Below are 20,411 nucleotides of genomic sequence, written 5' to 3' on the forward strand. Positions count from 1 at the left end.
CTCTCTTTCTCTCTCTTCTCTCCCCCATCCTTACCAACCCCCTCTTTCTCTGTAAAATCAATGGGAAAAAAAAAGTTTTTCACATATGTGTCAAATTATAAAGGCAAAATTTACAGTGGAAAAACCAAGCAGAAACTACCTTAACCAAGTGATCACGGTTCACATCACCAGTATAGGACATAATCAATGCAACGTACATACCTTCTGATATTATGTACTAAAAAGGCGTATCATCTTGGAGGTATTCGGCCCCCAAATGCATTATCTCTCTCTAATTATTAAAAAAAAAACCCAGAGAAGTCCAATGGAGGGAACTTCTGCAGACCTGAACTCTTCATCAAAAGCGTCAAAGTCATAAAAGACAAGAAAGTCTAAGGAACTGTCACAGGTAAGAGGAGACTGTGGAGACAGGACACCCTATGGCAGTGTGGGGTCCTAGAACAGAAAAGGACACTAGCAGAAAAACTGGTAAAAACTGAGGAAAGCCTGCAGTTTCGTTCATACCGTAGCAGTGTATCACTTTGGTCACCGTACCACGGTTGTGTAAACTGGTGACATTGTACATGGTAGGGGAGCTGAGTGAAAGGTAGACAACCCTTCTATAAGTCTAAAATGATTTCAGAAGTCGAGGTTTAAAACAGTCAAGTGTTTTTAAAAATTTAAGAACGTTATTATATGCAAAATAATTTCTGTGAAACACTTCCTCGTCTATGGGTACGGTTTTGGTTTCTAGACATGGTATGTATCCAGTGGGCACCATGTAACATCGGTGGCTGTCTCACCATGTGTCCTCTGGAGAGAAAGAGCTCCTGCCATTACTTTGGTTATCTCTAAGTGCAGACCACTGAATGGACATGGCTCTGTAGCTGCTCCGCCCCGAAGAGCCCACGCTTCACAGTGACTGCAATGAACATACACACACAGAGCCACAGAGAGTCTAGAGAAACTACTGACACATACATGCCTTAAACATTCTAAAGTCTATTCAAGCAAGCCTAGAGGTTTTTGTTTTGTTTTGTTTTGTTTTTACAGAGACAGAGAGGGAGTCAAAGAGAGGGATAGATAGGGACAGACAGACAGGAACAGAGAGAGATAAGCATCAATCATCAGTTTTTTGTTGCGACACCTTAGTTGTTCATTGATTGCTTTCTCATATGTGCCTTGACTGTGAGCCTTCAGCAGACCGAGTAACCCCTTGCTTGAGCCAGAAACCTCAGGTTCAAGCTGGTGAGCTTTTGCTCAAACCAGATGAGCCTGCGCTCAAACTGGCGACCTTGGGGTCTTGAACCTGGGTCCTCAGCATCCTAGTCCGATGCTCTATCCACTCTGCCACCGCCTGGTCAGGCCCTAGAGTTAAATTTAAGTTTAAAATAATTCTGGGGCTGAGGGACTGTGACTACGGGGACATAGTAAGTGGGTATGAGGTCTTCATTCAGAAATAAGAGTGCGCATTACTCAGCGTGGAGAACCAGTCCAGTCAGGTAACAGAGTTTCCTTCTCAAAAATGAAGAGGAAGAAGGAGATGTCCATCATTTTTCAAGTTGGACCCTGAGTGAGAGGCTCCCCAAAATCCATCGTTGAGAGCTCAGTTTATAATGGAATAGTTTGTAATTCTTCTTCTATGATGGAGACTGTGGTGAGGCCATCTACAGAAGGTTTCATAGAAATTAAATCTATTTCTAGATAATATAATGAGAAACACACATAGCCAGCCATAGACATTCTTTACTTACTAGAATGAGTCTTACCTTCATATCTTAACTAACTTTGAAAAAAGAGTTATTGCAGTTATTTGTGCAAAGGAAATGAGTATATATATTCTTTAAAAGTTTTTAATTTAGCCCTGGCCGATTGGCTCAGTGGTAGAGCGTCGGCCTGGCGTGTAGAAATCCCGGGTTCAATTCCCGGCCAGGGCACACAGGAGAAGTGCCCATCTGCTTCTCCGCCCCTCCCCCTCTCCTTCCTCTCTGTCTCTCTCTTCCCCTCCTGCAGCCAAGGCTCCATTGGAGCAAAGATGGCCTGGGCGCTGGGGATGGCTCCTTGGCCTCTGCCCCAGGCGCTAGAGTGGCTCTGGTCGCGGCAGAGCGACGCCCCGGAGGGGCAGAGCGTCACCCCCTGGTGGGCGTGCCGGGTGGATCCCGGTCGGGCGCATGCGGGAGTCTGTCTGTCTCTCCCGGTTTCTAGCTTCAGAAAAATACCAAAAAAAAAAGTAAAAAGTTTTTAATTTAGTTAAATCTTTGTTCATCTCTAAGTAAAAAGTTAAAATAAAAAAAATAATACTTATGTGAAATAGAGTATCCTGGAAACAGAGACTAATGAGAAACAAATACTTTAAATAAAACTATCAGTATTATTTTTCTAAATGCTTTCTAAAGAATAATAATAATATCTTCCTCAATAGGAGACTCTGCTTTCATTTCCAAAGTCAACATTCATTTAGTCTATGTAAATGTTAACAGCATCGTGCATTTCACTTTTCTTTTTTTTTTTTCATGAAATCTTGCTGCATAATTCACACTCAGGCTGTCCGCACCTACGGGCGTGAGATCCACATGACAGAATTTCTCGAGAAGTTGGACTTCTACGTCTTGCCTGTGTTCAACATCGATGGCTACGTCTACACCTGGACCAATGTATGTAAGCCCACAGAGAGGGGCACCCGTCAAAATTAGAGCCAGCCACTTTCTACGCTACTTACTCCAAACGTCTGATCCACTTTCAGAACCGGATGTGGAGGAAGACCCGCTCCACCTCTGCTGGAACCAAATGCATCGGCACGGACCCCAACAGAAACTTCAACGCCGGTTGGTGCAGTAAGTATCCGGCTGGTGGGCCATTTCGTGTGTTCTGTTGAGAAGCCTAGGTGACAAAATAACATAGGAAACACCACAGTGCCTAAGACAAGAAAGGAAAATACATCCAAATTTATAGTTTAGAGTTCTAACTCCTGAAAGCCCAGACAATAAAGTTCATTTATTTAGTCAGAAAAATATATATTATGTGCTCTGTTGTGCTCCCTGCCGGGCTAGAAGCTGCCAACCTAAGTCTGAACAAACCAGACATAACCCTATGACGTACGTGAGGTATCATCTAGAAGAGACCATCATTAAAGAGTTGTTTAAATAGAAGTCGGATATAATTATAATTTTGTGATTTGACATTCGGAAAGTGATTACAATACTATGGAAATTTCCCATGGGTATCAGTGTGTCCTCTACTTGTTTTCTTACACTGTATCAATCTCATCATATAAATACTACACAGGGAAACATTGCTGAGTTCACATGCAACCTATTACCCTAAGAGCTTAAAAACATACTACTGTAATCTTGTAGCTGCATGTGTGCATATTTTATCATGTATACATACAGGAGGATGATTACAAGTACTTCTGTGAAAACCACTCTTCTTTAACTCTCTAATTTGGAAGTTGGAAACATGAGAACACGAGAACTTTGGTAGAGGACCATGTACCGTTAACAATAATGTATGTTTTTCCAGAAATCGGAGCCTCTCGAAGCCCCTGCGATGAGACGTACTGTGGACCTTCCGCCGAGTCCGAAAAAGAGACCAAGGCCCTGGCTAATTTCATCCGCAACCACCTGTCTTCCATCAAAGCATACCTGACGATCCACTCCTACTCCCAGATGATGCTCTACCCTTACTCCTACGACTACAAACTCACGGAGAACAATGCTGAATTGGTAAGTCATCATGACCGTGGATACAGCATCCCACTGCTGTAATTTTTTTTTTAATTCTATTCCTGAAAGAGAAAAAAACTATACGAACAATTTTGGAAGCTGCATCAATGATTTTTTTTTGTAAGCAAAAATTTTACTAGATTCACAGGAATGTAGAACTGACTAGATTTTAAATTAGCTAAAAGAAATATGACTTTGATGTAGGTGATGGCACCCCACTGGTTTGCTCACTCGTCTTCAACATGACAAGGGTTTCCCTTCCTCTTGCTTCCCCACAATCCTGACTCACGTGATGATTCCGGAAGCATCTGGGGTCATCCGCAGGGTTCCTCCGTCTCTCACGTGATCTCGATCAGAAAGTCTATGCTATCTAGTTGTGCTGAGCTGGATGTGACGTAGGCAGAGCATGGCAGATGTCATGAGGAGTGTGGCACATTTGGTTGACATTGAGCTGAGTGACAAGATCCTAAAATTGCTTATTTCACTGTTTGATGAGGTGAGATGCAAAAGTAAATCAATCAATGAAAAAAAAAATGATGTGAATGGGTCCTGACTAGTTATAAGAAATAATGCCAAAAAAAATTTTTTTTAATATCTCTGGTTCAAAAAACTAGCAGTCTTGTTGGAAACTCAAGATGTAACCACCAGCAAAGCTAAATTATATCATTAACCAATAGCACGCACACACACATCCATCATATAGTATATTTTTTTAATAAGCAGATTTGAATTCTTCAAACAATTTTTTTTTTAATTTATGAAACATCTGGCTGCCAGAAGTTGGGACCAGTGATCTAAAAGAACAAGTATAAGATTTAAAGCATTTGAGTTATGCCAAAAAAAAGTATTCCACTTAGACGATGACACAGATATCTGGCTTACCTAAATACATAAATGTGAAGAGCCAGTAACTTTCACAACTGGAAACTATTGTTTTGTGTTTTCAGATCCAATCTTTCAGAGACCAAATAAAACATGTAAAGCTGAAAATATTTTGTGAAGAACAAAACAGAAAAATAATTCAGCCTCTTAGAAAAATGATAGTTGGCCAGGTCCTTCTTTAAAAAAAAAAAAAAAAAAAAAAGCTATTTTTCAAAAAGCTTCCCATTTTCCTTATCTGCAGCCAAAACACAAAGGAAAACATCATTAGTTGGAACCATTCAATATTATAGTTTTCCAGTTGTACTAGGTCTGTAAGTGTTCCCAGCGGGGATCACAAGCCAGCTGTCCCGGAGAGGGGTGTGGTCAGCTCTTTGTTCCAGTCTTAGATTTCTGGCCACCAAAGAAGAGGAGGTGGAGATGTGTTGTTTGCTTAATTCACGTGAATATGCTTAAATTGTACCACAGCAGAAGAGAAAAAGACAAAGCCATAATTGCTAAGCACTAATGAGCTGTTAATAAGTCAGCTAGTAAAACGAAAATTATAAACCCTATGAAGTGTAATAATAAAACAGGATACCTAGTTTGCTTAACAGCAGCTAGTTGTAAACATACATTCTAAAAGTCCAGTGCTTAAGACAGACTTTGGAAATGGAACAGTTTCATCAAGTTTCAATATTGTTTCTTATTTTGAGAATAAATCTAAGCCCTATCAGATCAAAACTTTGTCACTCCATGCAATAATAACACAGTATTTGGTCTACTCTAAAAGTCTACAGATTACCCTTTAAAAAAAACACAACAACAACTTGACTTTAAAATCTCAGGAATAATTTTTTGCTACTTCCTATGGTACTTTTATCTGGGAAAAGACCCAAGACTCAGAGTGGGTGGGTTTAGTGGACCAGTTCACATGTGCCCCAAGCTGTGTGAAGCCTTCCCGCAGTATCAAAGAAAGAGGGGTCATAGTAGAAAAGATATTGGACACCCCTGTCCTCCAAAATGGTTTTTACATTCTAACTCGCAAAGAAGCGTAATTAACAGAATTGTATCAAAGTAAAATACTTGCAATCTCTTCTCAAAAAGAGCACAAACCACAAAATAAACTTACCTTGGATGTTGATTTTTGTGTTCACAAAACTGATAAGTTCAAGGAAAACTACATGTTTCTTTCTTATCTTTTTCAGAGCATAATAAGACAGGTGACTAAAATACAAAATGTCATTGTACTTAGATCACAGTCATTGATTTAAAAGTCCATTCCCAACAATTTTTTCTATGATTAAACTTTTGCCTAGTATCTTAAAGGTATTATTGAAATACCACTAGTAAAATCTAAGGGAAGTAGGATTTGATTATTTGATTCATATGGGGTCTAAGTTTAGTTTGACACTCCAAAGTAACTTTAAATGTTTTGAATAACTAAAGGCCCTTTCAACCCTTTTCCTTTTTTGTATAAGTTCAATTCACTTACTTTGTCAGAAGGACTCAAATATAACATTTATTACCAATAAATGTGGAGTCAGGGAATTTGAGTTTCTCAGAAAGAAACACATTGGCTTTTTCATGGTTGTTATCTGTAAGGAGGACAGCAAGGAAAAAGTAAGATTCTTGATCTAGAAAGATGAATACTCAATCCAAACTAGTGCCTCCATATTAACTCTCAGAAAAACGTGACCCCCCCCCCCCAGTAGAAAACAAAAGGTAAGATAAAAATTAACAGGATAAATTCTGGGCGTACCACATTATAGATAAGTCAGAAAAATTTAAAGGAATAAATGCAAAGCAGATTTTGCCTTATACAAAATTTGGCATGTGTGTATTTATATATATATATATATATATATATGATCCTAATTTCTCTATATACTTATCAACTTGATAAGATTATATTTGTTGCCCTCCCTCTCCCATAAAAAAAAAAAAAGTGCTTCAAAGAGAGAATAAGACTCCAGGCTGAAGGAAATTATTCTGTGCTTAGACTAGCCTTCTCAGCCCAGATCTAGGACCCAGCAGAAGTAGCCATCCTAGAATTCTGAGTCCTGGGACAAGGTATGTGGCTTCCTTTCTGAAAGGTCTTGCAGGTAGATTGGCTGATGACTGCTCCTATCAGGAGACAACCTTCAGAGGCCAGGAAAGCGAAAACCAATGGGGTGAAAGAACGAGGGTGACATCACAGGTTACCAGGAAGGCTACCAAAAAATACAGCTTCAGCAGATCAGTGTAAAAACAAAAAGAAATGTGTGAGAACGTGTCAGAGTATCTACACGCATCACGCTCCGCGGCTCGCAAACCACTTTTACACACACTGTGTTTTTTACACAAGCTGTGTTGTTTTTTACGCACGCTGTGTTGTTTCAAGAAAGACTAGAAGGGGCACCATGAGTGACCAGCGGTTGAATTAACCGTCCAGTTGCCCCGGTGTTGACTCCCTCCACATAAAGCTGTCATTAGCTTCAAAGGAAGTTTTTAGCCCCAGATAGAGAATTCTCAAAATTCTAAATGATAATGAATTATTGAATTGTAGGACCTTTCAATTGTCAGGGGAAGGAAAGACCGGGAGACAGAATTGGAAAGGCTCCCTCCTAACCTATCATATCTCTGCATTTATTGAGTACGGAGATGCTCCCAACCTTTGGAATACCTTCTCCCCCCAAAAAAAGGCCTATGTGGCACTGTTAGCAATAATAATTCTTATGACACTACTTCTAAGTTCAAAAGCAGGAAGCCAGAGTAGTAACAGGTCAGCAAAGTGCCCGACCCAACTGCCCTGGTTGACCGAATGGAAATCTGAGGTCCACCCCCCCACACAAAGGTCCACAAAGGCGATTGCATGTCACACCCTGTGTCCGTGTTAGAAGCACAGAATTTGACCGCTGGAAATCTTGGGATTTCTCGGGTGGTTTTCTCAGGGTCCAGCTGAGACGGCAGAGGCTTGGCTGCAGCTAGCAGCAGTAGTGGAGGCAGCGGGGGACCTAGGAGGACTGGCCCTGAAGACTCTCCTAGGCTGCCCCGATTTCCACAGACGCACACGCACATCGGGGTGGCCGTGGCCTGGATTGGCACCCCACGCCACTGTTCTTCGCCAAGTAGAGTCTCCCCTACCTCCGTCCCTGGACCTCGCTAAGGATGTCCCCGGGTCGGCCGAGGGGCCTGGCTTCTCAGGGCCCGGTCTCTGCGATTCCGGCTGTGCTTTCGTGGGTTCGCAGTCATTACCCCGGCGCACAAGGACAGGCGTCCGGAAAAAATTATTAAACTTGACCAAAAGAGAGAGAAATCTTCCTCTCCCGTCAGACACCTCCCAGCCCCAAGGCGCCTCCTACCTCCCCGTTCAAGTGTCAGTTCAGGAGCCCCTGAGGCAGAGACTCAGCTCTCCGCCCCGCAGGTGAGCACGGAGCGGGACTGATCAGAGACAAACCCAGAAATCAGAGGAAAGACCTATGGTGTTTAGGAGGTGGACAACGGTGGGGTCACCGCTGTCACCGTGTCCCTGCCTACTCGCAACAGCAAAGGCCACCCCCCCACCCCCCCCACCCCCCGCAAACCCGTCAGGCCATCAGCTGACAGGGAGTGATGAGTCAGCCCCCCCCCCCCCCCGCAGTATTTAGCAGAAACTCAGGTCACTGTCAACAGAGAGTGAGGACCAGGGCACCTTTAAAAACAGTGATCTTACTTTTCTGTCTTTTTCTATAAAATGTACTCCTTGGCCCTGGCCGGTTGGCTCAGTGATAGAGTGTCGGCCTGGCGTGCAGAAGTCCCAGGTTCGATTCCCAGCCAGGGCACACAGGAGAAGCGCCCATCTGCTTCTCCACCCCTCCCCCTCTCCTTCCTCTCTGTCTCTCTCTTCCCCTCCCGCAGCCGAGGCTCCATTGGAGCAGAGTTTGCCCGGGCGCTGAAGATGGCTTTGTGGCCTCTGCCTCAGGAGCTAGAATGGCTCTGATTGCGGCAGAGCGATGCCCCAGATGGGCAGAGCATCACCCCCTGGTGGGCGTGCCGGGTGGATCCCGGTCGGGCGCGTGCGGGAGTCTGTCTGACTGCCTCCCTGTTTCCAAACTCAGAAAAAAAAAAATGTACTCCTTTCTCAGTTATTATATCTTTTATCCTATTTTCCTTTAAACTAGTGTTGCTCCCTCCCTGGGGGGACATTTAGCAATGTTGGGAGACATTTTTGGTTGTCAACCGTGGGAGTGCTTGGCACCCAGTGAGTCGAGGCCAGGGGGCACGGACAAATGCCCCACAGGGCACAGGACGGCCCCACGGCAGGGGGTTATCCAGCCCGGGGGGTCATGCGTGCCCTTGTTGAGAAACCCCGCTGTTAGGCACAGATGAGGACAGTCCCTGGCCGGGGCCCAAGGCACCGGCTTTCACAGGCTGGCCCGCCCCTCTCCCGGAGAGCTGCCCATCTATCTCCTGCAGCTCTGAAGTGCGGGAGACCTTGCACATCCCCATGCTGAAGCAGTTACTTTTTAATAATATTGATTTGGAAGAAACACCCTTACCACCAAAAAAAAAAAATTAAATTCTCTGGACTCTGAAACTGCAGCTGACTCATGCTCCACGTTTTCTTTGGATTCCGAAGTGCTTAAAAAATATGTCTGTAGATCAGCCAAAGCACAAATTTGGTTGACATCAGTGGAAACATCCCCACACTCCCCGCGGGCCCCGCGGAGACGGGCCGGGCCTGCTTGCCCAAGCCAGGCTCGTCCCTGCCTCCTCCGGGCCGCCCCCTGATCTATCGGGTGGGTCCGGGCAGGAGCCGGGCTTGTTTACCCTCCTCCCGCGTCCTGCTTGGACACAGAAACAGGCCTGTGTTTCCCAAGCCCCAGGGATCTCTCCTGCGTGCCTGCTGGTGGGTCCTGCCGTCTTTTCCTTTTGCACCAAAATGATAAAAGCTGCCGCCCCTCCTAGCTCAGCTGGCGGCGGAGGACTGAGTGGACTCCCGCAGGGCAGGAGCGCAGCTGCCCCTCGGTCCCCCGGGGCAGGGGGCGCAACAGAAGGAAGAAAACTGCGGTCAAAGAGCGCTCTGACACTTCCACGATCACAGGCACCCCCTCCCTGCCCCGGCCCGGCCCAGAGGGATGGGGTGACACACAGAGCTTCGAGCGACAAAGTTTTCAAGAAAACGTCCTTTTTGTTGGTTGAGATAGACCCTCGGTTTGTTTGGGGACGTCTGTTTTCTTGGACTATGATAACAGAGCCGTGGGATATTGGCAGGCAGCCTCCCCGCTGGTGTCCCCCGGAGGCCGCAATGAGGACCCCTGAGCACAGTCACGTGACGGGGGACCCCTGCTCACAGGTTACATGGGAACACCGGTCAGTGTGTGTGGGGGGGGGACACCCTCGCTTTTGTTCATCCCACCAGCCCCCCGGAGCTCAGAGCCTGGGCGGCCAGAACACAAGTTGCTCCTTTGTCTCTTGGGCTTTGAGTTAGATGTGACACTAGAGGCTATCCCCATCTTTTGCCGTGTGACCAAGGGCCTCTTTCTAAGAGAACAGGTGACAAAAGAGAGCGTGCATAAGATGTGCTAGGAAACACTAATCGGAGGATTAATAAAGGCCGGCCATGTTTGGCCTTGGCTGGAAGCGAAGTTTTCCCTGAGGCTGATTTATATTTAGCTTTCTTCTGTTCTTTACAACTGGTAAAACCAGCCCCAGCAGCACTCCTTTTGAAGTATCCGAAGGCCACAAGGAGCAGGGAAAAGAGGGCACAGGATTTAAAGCAAGAAGAGCCTCGCTAGCTCAAGTCAGCCACTTACCAGGGCTGCGTGCCCTTGGGCAGCGTCTTTCATCCTCGCTGAGCGAGGGGCTTTTATCTGTAAAATGGGGATAAAAATATCTAGCTCTTATCAAGAGTTCTTTGTAGAGTCTACAGTTTATGTAAATGTCAGTTCCTGTTTTGAACCCATCTAAGCAAAGATGTCAGATCCCCCTCCAGTGACAGGCTGTACGGGAAGTGTCATTAATTGGAGCTTTTCAAGATGCGGCTCCTCCTCTCGATGGGCCATCGCTTCTGTGTCTCGTCCCTTTCCACAGAGCCACACCAGGGGAAGGAGTTGCCGCTCTGAACGTTTTAGCTAAAGCGGGAACCGCCTCCCTCTCTCCCACTCCTGGCAGGGGCTAGTCACCCAGCGTGGTCGAAACACCCCCACCAAGCACGCTGCCCCCATGGCATTCCAATCTGCTAGGAAGTTCTGCGTCGATGAAATGTGGACAGATAATGTTAGGAAGATAAATGACTCACATTTGTGGAAGTATTTGAACTCTTCAAAGGAAAAGACCCACATTGATTCCAGGGATGTTTGTTAAGATCGTCAGAATTTTAAAGAGGATATTTTGGTTGATTAATGTCTGTTCTGGCCTTTTTTTTTTTTTTTTTTTTTTTTTTTTTTTGTCTCTTGGCTTTGAGGAGCTGAGAGATGGGGTCACAGTTTGCATTTTTTTTAAAAAAAATGAATGGAAATGCGTAAAGCTCACAACTGAGGTCAATTGTCTAAATGCGGCAACTCATCAGCCATCATTATAGGATACCGCCACCCTCCCGTAAGCATCCCAATCTCAGTTCCGCCCTTGCAGAGCTCGACACTCTGCACTCTCTTCCAAATCAGGTCCCCCCTGTAATGCCCCAAAGGCTTAGAACAAGTCTCAATCAACCAACCATGTGCTGGGTACTATGTAATCTGCTGAGGATACAAAATGAATAGCCAAGAATCCCTTCCCACAAAGAGGTCACCTGGGGTGGGGGAGCAAATAAATGCAAAAAAAAAAATGTATTATAGCAGAGTGGTAAAAGCTATGATAGAGGTGTGAGCCCTCACAGGGGAGGGGGCTCAAAGCTCCCTAAGAGAGTTCAAATAGCTTCACAAAGTAAAGTGGTACTAAAACCGAATCTTGAAGAACAAGAGCAATTCTCTGTGTGAACAAGGAGAGGACAGGGAGTTCAACCAAGGGAGAAGGATACCCAGAGTCAGGAAGGTAAGGAGAGGCAGGGAAGGGTGCACAGAGAGGAGCCCAGGGAAAGCTGGCTCAGAAGAACCGTGGGGAGACACAGCAAGTGGCAGAGCCTGAGAGAGCAGGGAGGGGACTAGCCCACGCTCTGCTGTCAAGAAAGGGGGCTTGCCTTCGGGAGAGGGTGAGAGCCACTGGCAGGTGTGGTGTTGAGGTGATGCTCATCAGATGGGTGATGAGGTCGATACCCAGGTGAGAGAGCAGCTGAGGACAAGGAGAGCCACCGCTCAGGCAGAAACGAAATGTTCCCGCAACGTGCACCAGCCTCAGCAGCAGAAGGACAGACAGCCGTTTGTCAGGAGATAACATCAACCTCAGATACTGCTCAGCATCGAGGGCGGAGCAGCTGTTTCCCAAAGACGCCGATGAGCCTTGCAAAGAACTTATCATTTTGAGGAAAAAAAAGGGCAAACTGGACTTTTTCGCATGACCCTAACGGTTGTTGTGACTGAACTTAGAAACCTGATGAAGTCCAGTGCGGGGACAGATCGTGAGTAAGCGCCTTCGATTTTCTCAGATAACTCAAGTGCTATGTTACACCCGTAAATAGATGGAGAGACTTGAAGGTCCACTGACACACAGGAGTTTGGCAGATGACGACCAGGACCTTCTTGTCTGGAATCTTCTCTAGTCTTCATAGCTTTTCCTATTTGGAACTAACCCTAAAGAATCATCTCTCTTTTCTTTTTTTTTTTTTCCAGCTCTATTGAAACATAATTGACATATAGCACTAATGTAAGTGTAAGGTGTACAATATGACTTGATAGATGTATATACTGTCACCTGTTTACCACTGTTAGTCAGCGTATCATTTACATCACATAATTATCATGTTGCAGCTGTTGTTACAGTGAGAACACTAAACCGCCACACAGCACAGCAGCCTACAAGTGTTCGGTACAGTGTTGCTAACTTAGTTACAGTGCTGTCCCTTAGATCGCCAGAACTTATTTGAATCATATTTCTACTAAATAAAAGTAGCAATTCAAGGCTTAAGGGGGTGTGGGATGGAGTGGAGCAGGAACAGAAGAGACAAAAAAGCCTGAAGAAGGTAACCAAGGAAGGAATAAAAGTTTTTCAGGATCAGAGGTTCTGCCTTCCAGAAAAATAACTAATTGGAGAGGTCCTTGGGTAATGGCAAGTTAAAGAAATTGTAGAATAGTCAAAACAAACTGTTTACCTGCCAAAAGAATTAGTACCTCCCCATGTTTCTTATCTCTAAAGGATGGTTTTAAATGTTTTCCGAGCATAGGCAATGTTTGTAGATTATTCTGGCTCTGTTTGGCAAAAGGCCCTATCCGAACAGGTAGTGAGAAGCTCTAACCCTAGTGTGTTGGTCAGAATAAGACTGAAGCAGAACTAGACGTTTAGATCACATCAGTAAACATCCTATGGCCTGTCTTAGTTTACCGGTTTGGGGGGGAAAAGGAAGTTAAACCCTAAAATTCTCAAGTGACTGTCCAAAAGTCTGAGAATAATATATTAAAAAAAAAAAAAAAGCAATTGCAGCCTGACCAGGCGGTGGCACAGTGGATAGAGTGTCGGACTGGGATGCCGAGGACCCAGGTTCGCGACCCCGAGGTGTCCAGCTTCAGCGCGGGCTCATCTGGTTTGAGCAAAAGCTCACCAGCTTGGACCCAAGGTCATTAGCTTGAGCAAGGGGTTACTCGGCCTGCTGAAGGCCCACGGTCAAGGCACATATGAGAAAGCAATCAATGAACAACTAAGGTGTTGCAGTATACAATGAAAAACTGATAATTGATGCTTCTCATCTCTCTCCATTCCTGTCTGCCTCTGTCTATCCCTCTCTCTGACTCTCTCTCTCTAAAAAAAAAAAAAAAAAAAAAAAAAGCAATTGCATCATTACAGTCAACTAAACCAGGAAATCTTCATTTAAATTTTATAATTCTGCCCTGGCCGGGTTGGCTCAGCGGTAGAGCGTCGGCCTAGCGTGCGGAGGACCCGGGTTCGATTCCCGGCCAGGGCACACAGGAGAAGCGCCCATTTGCTTCTCCACCCCTCCGCCGCGCTTTCCTCTCTGTCTCTCTCTTCCCCTCCCGCAGCCAAGGCTCCATTGGAGCAAAGATGGCCCGGGCGCTGGGGATGGCTCTGTGGCCTCTGCCCCAGGCGCTACAGTGGCTCTGGTCGCAACATGGCGACGCCCAGGATGGGCAGAGCATCGCCCCCTGGTGGGCAGAGCGTCGCCCCTGGTGGGCGTGCCGGGTGGATCCCGGTCGGGCGCATGCGGGAGTCTGTCTGACTGTCTCTCCCTGTTTCCAGCTTCAGAAAAATGAAAAAAGAAAAAAAAAAAAAAAAAAAAAAAAAAAAAAAAAATTTTATAATTCTTTTTTTAATGTTCTAATTTCCCACTGGGTGGACGAAGTGTTCGCTCTCTGGGAGCTGGCATCCTGGAAGTCGTACGGACACGCCCTCCTCAACTTGATGTGCGAGGCTACTGAGCTGGTTTTAACGTCAGAGAGAACAACACTACGGGAAGTGGCTGCTTTGTAAATAGAGTTATTCTGATTTCATCGCCAAACTCACAGTTTTCCGAGCGTCACTGTGATGCCGAGGTATGAAATACAGGTCGTCTCATAAGCAGGAGGAATTGTGGTTTATTCTGTACAGTTTTCAGAGGTGTGTTCCCCAGACCTCCCACGGCGGCCTTGCTTTCTCGGTGACTCCTTTACGCAGGACACGCGTGCAGTTGGTGTTAGGGCGCTGACCGGGGGGAGAGAGCTGGGCACAGGGCCCTTCTTCAGGAGCTGAGTGCGGGGCACGGGGTGAGCTGAGTGCTTTTCAGAGAGGGATGCTGCTTCTCAGGAAAAAAAGAAAAAGAATCCGCATGAGGTAATAGTTGCTAACTTTTTTCATTCTGGAATTCGATGTTCTGCGTTTTGAAATGGAATATATATGGCCGCTCGTTTTTCCACCTAAAAAGCCTTCCGAGCTGGAAGGAGCCCCTCCCCCACCCTTGGAACGGCCGGGTCCTTAACCGCTGTAGGCTGACGCTGCACGTGGCATGGACTGTTCATTCCTACCTGCAGCTTCTAATGCGCTTCGGCCCTGACACCTATAATCCCGTCACGGCTGTATCTTTGCTTGGTAACCCGCCTCCATACCGGGTGGTTTGTGTGTTTGTCTTTGAGGTTATTCTGTGTGTGTTTGCTTTTTGTGTTCTTGCCTGTAACAGGCACACAACCTCTTTGCACAGCCACGAAGACCTCCTCGCCTCCTACGCTCTTCTCTGACAAGCTCCAGAGACGAAACAAATTGGCCACGCTCATCCTTAGATGTGACCTAACCTTTAACACACACTTGAAATTATATCATGTCGATAAATGTGATATCTGGGGCAGTTACAGACACCATCGCCTCGCTTCTCTAGCCTGAACTAAGGTTTAAAAAAATAATAATCGTTTTTTTTTAACCAGCTGAAATAAAAATTCCAGCAAAAAAGAAAAACTAAGTTCTATGTAAATAAAAAAAAGAAAATGAAGCAAAAGACTTGTCTTCTGACGAAAACACAAACTTATTCTTAGACCTCATACTTCACTGGAACGATGATTTAAATAAAATAAAGGACCTCGCTGTCAAACTGAGTAAGAAGAGTGTGACCATCCTCCAAGCTCCAACAAAGCGTTCCTGAACAACCACCAAGTGACAGCCGCTGGGCTGGACCCTGGGGACACTGAGATGAAAGACAGAGAGAGTCACCGAGAACTTGGGGGGGGCGAGAGAGCTGGCAAATGGTGTTGACACCAGGTGACACATTCCGTGTGACAGCAGGAGCTGGAGTGACTGCTTGGGGCACGAGAGCGAGGCCACCCTCAGGTGGCCACCCCGGGGACCACAGGGCTGCGTCAGCTGGAAGAACGGGAATGGGGAGGGGGGGTCACTAAGTGTAAAACCTTAACGAGGCTGTGATTCACGCCCCTTCGACGTCTTACAAATACCGTGTGGATGTCTGTCTGTCTGTCTGCCTGTCTGTCGTTCACGTTCTCACCGACTGCGGTTCCTTTGCAGAACGCCCTGGCTAAAGCCACCGTGAAGGAGCTGGCCACCCTGCACGGCACCAAGTACACGTACGGCCCCGGGGCCACGACGATCTGTGAGTCTCCCTCAGAACTGCACCTAAGAACAAACAGATGCGTCCAGGGCCTTTTCTTTCCAATCACGTGAAAAAAAAAAAAAGTGGCTTTTGCCTGACCATGAATTTATTATAGAATAGGCCATCAGTTTTCTGCTCAGGGAAAAAAAAAAAAATAGGAGAAAATGATATCACGTGCACGCCATGAAAACATTCGCTCTCTGTCATCACCCACGGAGCGTCCCGGCCCCTTCCTAGGCGCTGCGGAAGGAAGGAGGGAAGGAGAGAAGGGAGGCAGGAGGGGACAGGGAAGGAAGGGGCCGCACGGTCATCAGAGGGGGCTCAGCGGGGACGCGGGCAGTGTGGGCACCGGTGAGCTGGGCGGGGACAGAGGCGGCTCCTGGGAGGACACACAGAGGCTAGCCACCCCAGCCCATGTGTCAGGGGTGGCCTCCTGGGACGAGGACAGCAGCTGCTCCACCCGGAAGGACGACTGTTAGAGGGGAACAGAGGAGTGAGTGTCTCCCTGGCTGAGCAGCCTGCAGGTGTGAGGCCTCGGCAGGCTCAAAGCGGTCACTCGGGGGGTCGGAACGAGTGACAGGAGACACAGCATAGCATGGGGGGGGGGGCGGCGTCACAGCCTTGGCTTTCCCCGGAGGCCCCTCCCGCAGGCTTTGCGCTCGGCTTCTGCCGGTGTTTGCCTTTGGCTTTGCGTGGTCCCTTCCTGCCCCGCCTTAAAGGACGAGAGATACAAGAAAAAGGTCCCCGTCCCATCGTCAAAGGGGCCTCCAACGCAGCTGAGGAGGCCCCAGTCCCACGGCTTTCTTTCCCTCAAAGCTTTACGTGGAATACAGTTTTCTGTATCCTTGTCCTTTTTCAAACGGCCCTTGGTTTCTTAAAAGCGTCTAGCCGAAGGAACCCGTCTATCTGAGCACGCCTCGTCTGTTTTCCTGAGGCTGGTTCAGCGAGGCCGGGCATCACTCTGCAAGGCCTGGGGGGTGGGGGGGGCGAGGCCCCATCTTCCCCTGCATCCTGGCCTCTCCAGAGCCGACCCCATAGCCTGACGCTCAGTGGGAGCTGTAGTCACAGACTGAATGAAATAGATGAATGAGGGAAGGAATGAACGCATGAATAAACTACCAAGGGCACGAATAAGTGAGTCCACACTCGAGGAAGCAGTGACAGTGTAACTGTCATTGGGTGAACACGTTAGACCCGAAGGAACAGGAGCCCAGGCACAGCCCTGCCCTCCAGCGGCTGCGGGAGCATCTCGTTCAGCGCCCGCCGTGTCCGCGGCGTGCGGGGTCCTCTCCTCTCGCCCGTCACCCAGCAGCTTTTCTTATTCTCCTAGGAGATACGCACTCTTCTCCCAGAAATTATATCTATTTTGTAACAAATGACATACTCTAGCATAGACTACCACAGCAGACAAGCACACCGAGACTTTTCTCTAGGACAAGTACACGCATCCTAAGGTGTAATAACCACATCTCCTTCCCACAAGACAGGCTAAGAGGGGACAGTGGACTAGTTTTGTTTTTTTTTCTTTTTTTCTAAGTGAGAGGAGGGGAGACTGAGAGACAGACTCCCATATGCGCCCCTACCGGGATCCACCTGGCAAACCCCGTCTGGGGCTGCTACTCTGCCCATCTGGGGCCATGTTTGCAAAAGAGCTATTTTTAGTGCCTGAAGCAGAGGCTCCATGGAGCTATCCTCAGCGCCTGGGGCCGATGCACTGGGACCAATCGAGCCATAGCTGAGGGAGGAGAAGAGAGAGAGAGAGAGAGAGAAGGGGGATGTGGAGGGGTGGAGGAGTAGATGAGCGCTTCTCTTGTGTGCCTTAACCGGGAATCAAACCCAGGACATCCACACACCAAGCCAATGCTCTACCACTGAGCCAACCGGCCAGGGTCTAATTTTTTTTAAAAACCCATACATCTTTAATGATCCCTTTGACTAAACAGCTGGCCTACCTATGTCATTTTGCAGTGAAACATTTGTAATTATAAAAGGAAGCGGGCATGTTTGTCTGTCTGTCTGTTTGTTTGTTTTAATGTCCTTCTTAAATGTAAAGATTTCTTTTTCTGCTGTCGGCACATTGCAGACCCTGCTGCTGGGGGCTCTGACGACTGGGCTTACGACCAAGGGATCAAGTACGCCTTCACCTTCGAGCTGCGGGACAGAGGCAGATACGGCTTCGCCCTGCCCGAGTCCCAGATCCGGCCCACCTGTGAGGAGACCATGCTGGCCATCAAGCACATCGCCGGCTACGTCCTGGAGCACCCATACTAGCCGGGCAGGCCGCCGGCCGCCGTCCTTTCTGTCCTGGGTTCTCACTCTTGTTTGCCTGGATAATACCACCTCCCAATCCTTCTTTTCAGCTTATGGGTCTATTAAATTTCTTGGATCTTTTACTAATTGTCATAATAATTTTTGTAAGTGAGAGGAGGGGAGATAGACTCCCACATGTGCCCCGACCGACCAGGATCCACCCACAACCCCCGTCTAGGGCCGATGCTCAAATCAACCAAGCTATCCTTAGAGCCTGAGGCCAATGCTTGAACCAATCGAACCACTGGCTGCAGGAGAGAAAGAGAGAGAGAGAAGGGGGAGAGAGAGGGCGGAGAAGCAGATGGTTGCTTCTCCTGTGTTCCCCTGACTGGGGATCGAACTCAGGATGTCCACATGCCGGGTCTACGCTCTATTCACTGAGCCACCAGCCAGGGCCAAGTTGTCATAATTAAAGTGAATCATTACCATTGAAAAAGGACAGCCTTCCGAAGAACATTGCCTACTTCTCTGGGGAACAGTGAGGTGAACCAGTGACTATGCAAGCTGTGAGCAGGTGACTAGATGGGTCAGCCACCCATCGGGGCCGAGTCCTCGGGGCGCTGGCCAGCTCGGGCAAAGTGCAGAGAGGCACAGGCTGTGATGAAGAAGAAAGAGGAGGGGCAGTTGAGGACTGTCAACCCTGGTGTCGGTGACAAGGCCCCATGTGGGTTTGGCTTCCCTCTCCCTCAGCTCATTCCGGTGATGTGATGAGCTGGCTGCCTACTCCGTGCCCAGCCCTCAGCTCAGCCACCGAGAACAGAGCGACCAGAAAGAGAACACTTCTGCCCTCGGTGGTTGTACAGGCCCCTCGGAAAGACAGACCTGAGACAAACAGTGATGTAACTTACCCATTAACAAGTCGTTCATTTACATTCAGCAAGGAAGGACGGGACAAACTGCCTTAGAAATTAAATAACTGAAAGGTCTGCCCACCTGATGAGGGGAGGAGCACCCTCTCCGGACACACAGAACCCGAAGACGACGTCACAGTAAGCGGGAGGAAAGGGGGTCCCCCTCCAGGCCCTGTGACTACTCAGAACACACGAAGGAAGGAGGCCAGAGAGGGGGAGACTCGGTCCAGGCAAGGAGGGCCTGGTGGGTGGGCTGAGGAAGGCGGTGGGGACCCCCCCCCCAGGCAGGTCATCTCAAGGACTGCAACAATGGACCGCAGTGAAAGACATTAAGTGGTATAGGACATGATCGTTCTTTAAAACACCAACCAGGTCAGGTGTAGACTGCAGACTGGAGGTAAAACCAGGTGTACCAGAAACCCCAGCTGCCCCCCAAAATCACTCCCCGCCTTGAAGTTTCCCGGAATTAGAACCGAACATGCGAATGTCAAGGTGTATCGTGCAAAGTTCAAATTTTAATGTAACATATGTTTAGTTATCATCTGAGGGCGTCTCTTGCTTTAAAAATCATAGGACAATATACCGGGGGTCCTCGGGTGAAAACACAGTGCCTTTCTGACGACAGGGACATCACCTGAATTTTGTTGTCAGTCAAAACACACCCTAGCCTAAGTCACTTACCTATCCTAACACAGTTGTGAAATCATAATCTAGAACGTAAAAACACAACAAAACCACAGAAAAAGGGAAAGGACATAAATATACTGTACTGTACACTGTGCTATAGTAACAGAAGAAATATGACAAAAACTGAGTGTAAAAAAAATTCCTCCCCTTCATTCCTGTGGTTGGCTTGCACACTGGAGGGACATTGTAAGGTGGGAGAGAGTGACCTTTCGGGAGGAGGAAGCTGGAGAGGCAGGAGAACCTGCAGAAGGTGCTGGAGATACGGGGTCAGGTGACTCAGGGTTGCCTAAGGGACATGCAGGAGCCGCTGGAGATGATTCTGCCTGTACGACAGGTGTTTCCTCTCCAGAAGCAGCCAATGTGGACGGCACAGACTCTGTTGCAGGCCTCTCTACCTCCTTAGAGAACTGTTCCAGGCTAGTCTGGAAGGTTGATGACTTCTTCTCTTCCAAAATCTGCCTATAGCAGTGCAAGGCATCCTTAAGAGCCGGAAAAATCACATCCCATTTTTTTTTAAGTGTTTACGAGAATGAGTGTTGTAAACTCAAAATGTCGTATGTCCAGGCTGTCGTAACCTGAGGACCCCCACTCCCCATATCAGTTCATTGTTTTCTATGTAGATTCAAGGAAAACAGGATTCCACATCTAGCATAACACATGGGAACATCTATGACAGTATTCTATTTTAAAAAATCTATTCTGTGCTCCCATCAAGAGAGCACACGATACAGTAGATACCGACTTACAATGTTGTACACCTGAAGTGTATATAACGTTATTAACCAATGTTACCTCAATAAAAAAATCAATTGAAAAAATGATAGTATGTGATAGAAAAACTAAAAAAACAATACTTTGAAGTCA

At 47.3% G+C, this 20,411-nt stretch overlaps 1 protein-coding gene across 1 annotated transcript in view; it reads left to right on the forward strand.

Moving 5' to 3' along the window:
• The window catches only part of LOC136312281 (carboxypeptidase B), a 34,122-nt gene extending 16,030 nt beyond the window's left edge, over positions 1-18,092 (forward strand). Inside the window, exons 7-11 of the mRNA XM_066241934.1 lie at positions 2,523-2,633; positions 2,723-2,813; positions 3,502-3,704; positions 15,615-15,699; positions 17,783-18,092. Of these exons, the coding sequence (XP_066098031.1) occupies positions 2,523-2,633; positions 2,723-2,813; positions 3,502-3,704; positions 15,615-15,699; positions 17,783-17,970 (678 nt within the window). The 3' untranslated portion in view covers positions 17,971-18,092. The remainder of the gene's footprint in view (positions 1-2,522; positions 2,634-2,722; positions 2,814-3,501; positions 3,705-15,614; positions 15,700-17,782) is intronic.
• Positions 18,093-20,411: the final 2,319 nt, after the last annotated feature.

The sequence above is a fragment of the Saccopteryx bilineata genome, chromosome 8 (assembly GCF_036850765.1).
Source record: "Saccopteryx bilineata isolate mSacBil1 chromosome 8, mSacBil1_pri_phased_curated, whole genome shotgun sequence".
Lineage (NCBI taxonomy): Eukaryota > Metazoa > Chordata > Mammalia > Chiroptera > Emballonuridae > Saccopteryx > Saccopteryx bilineata.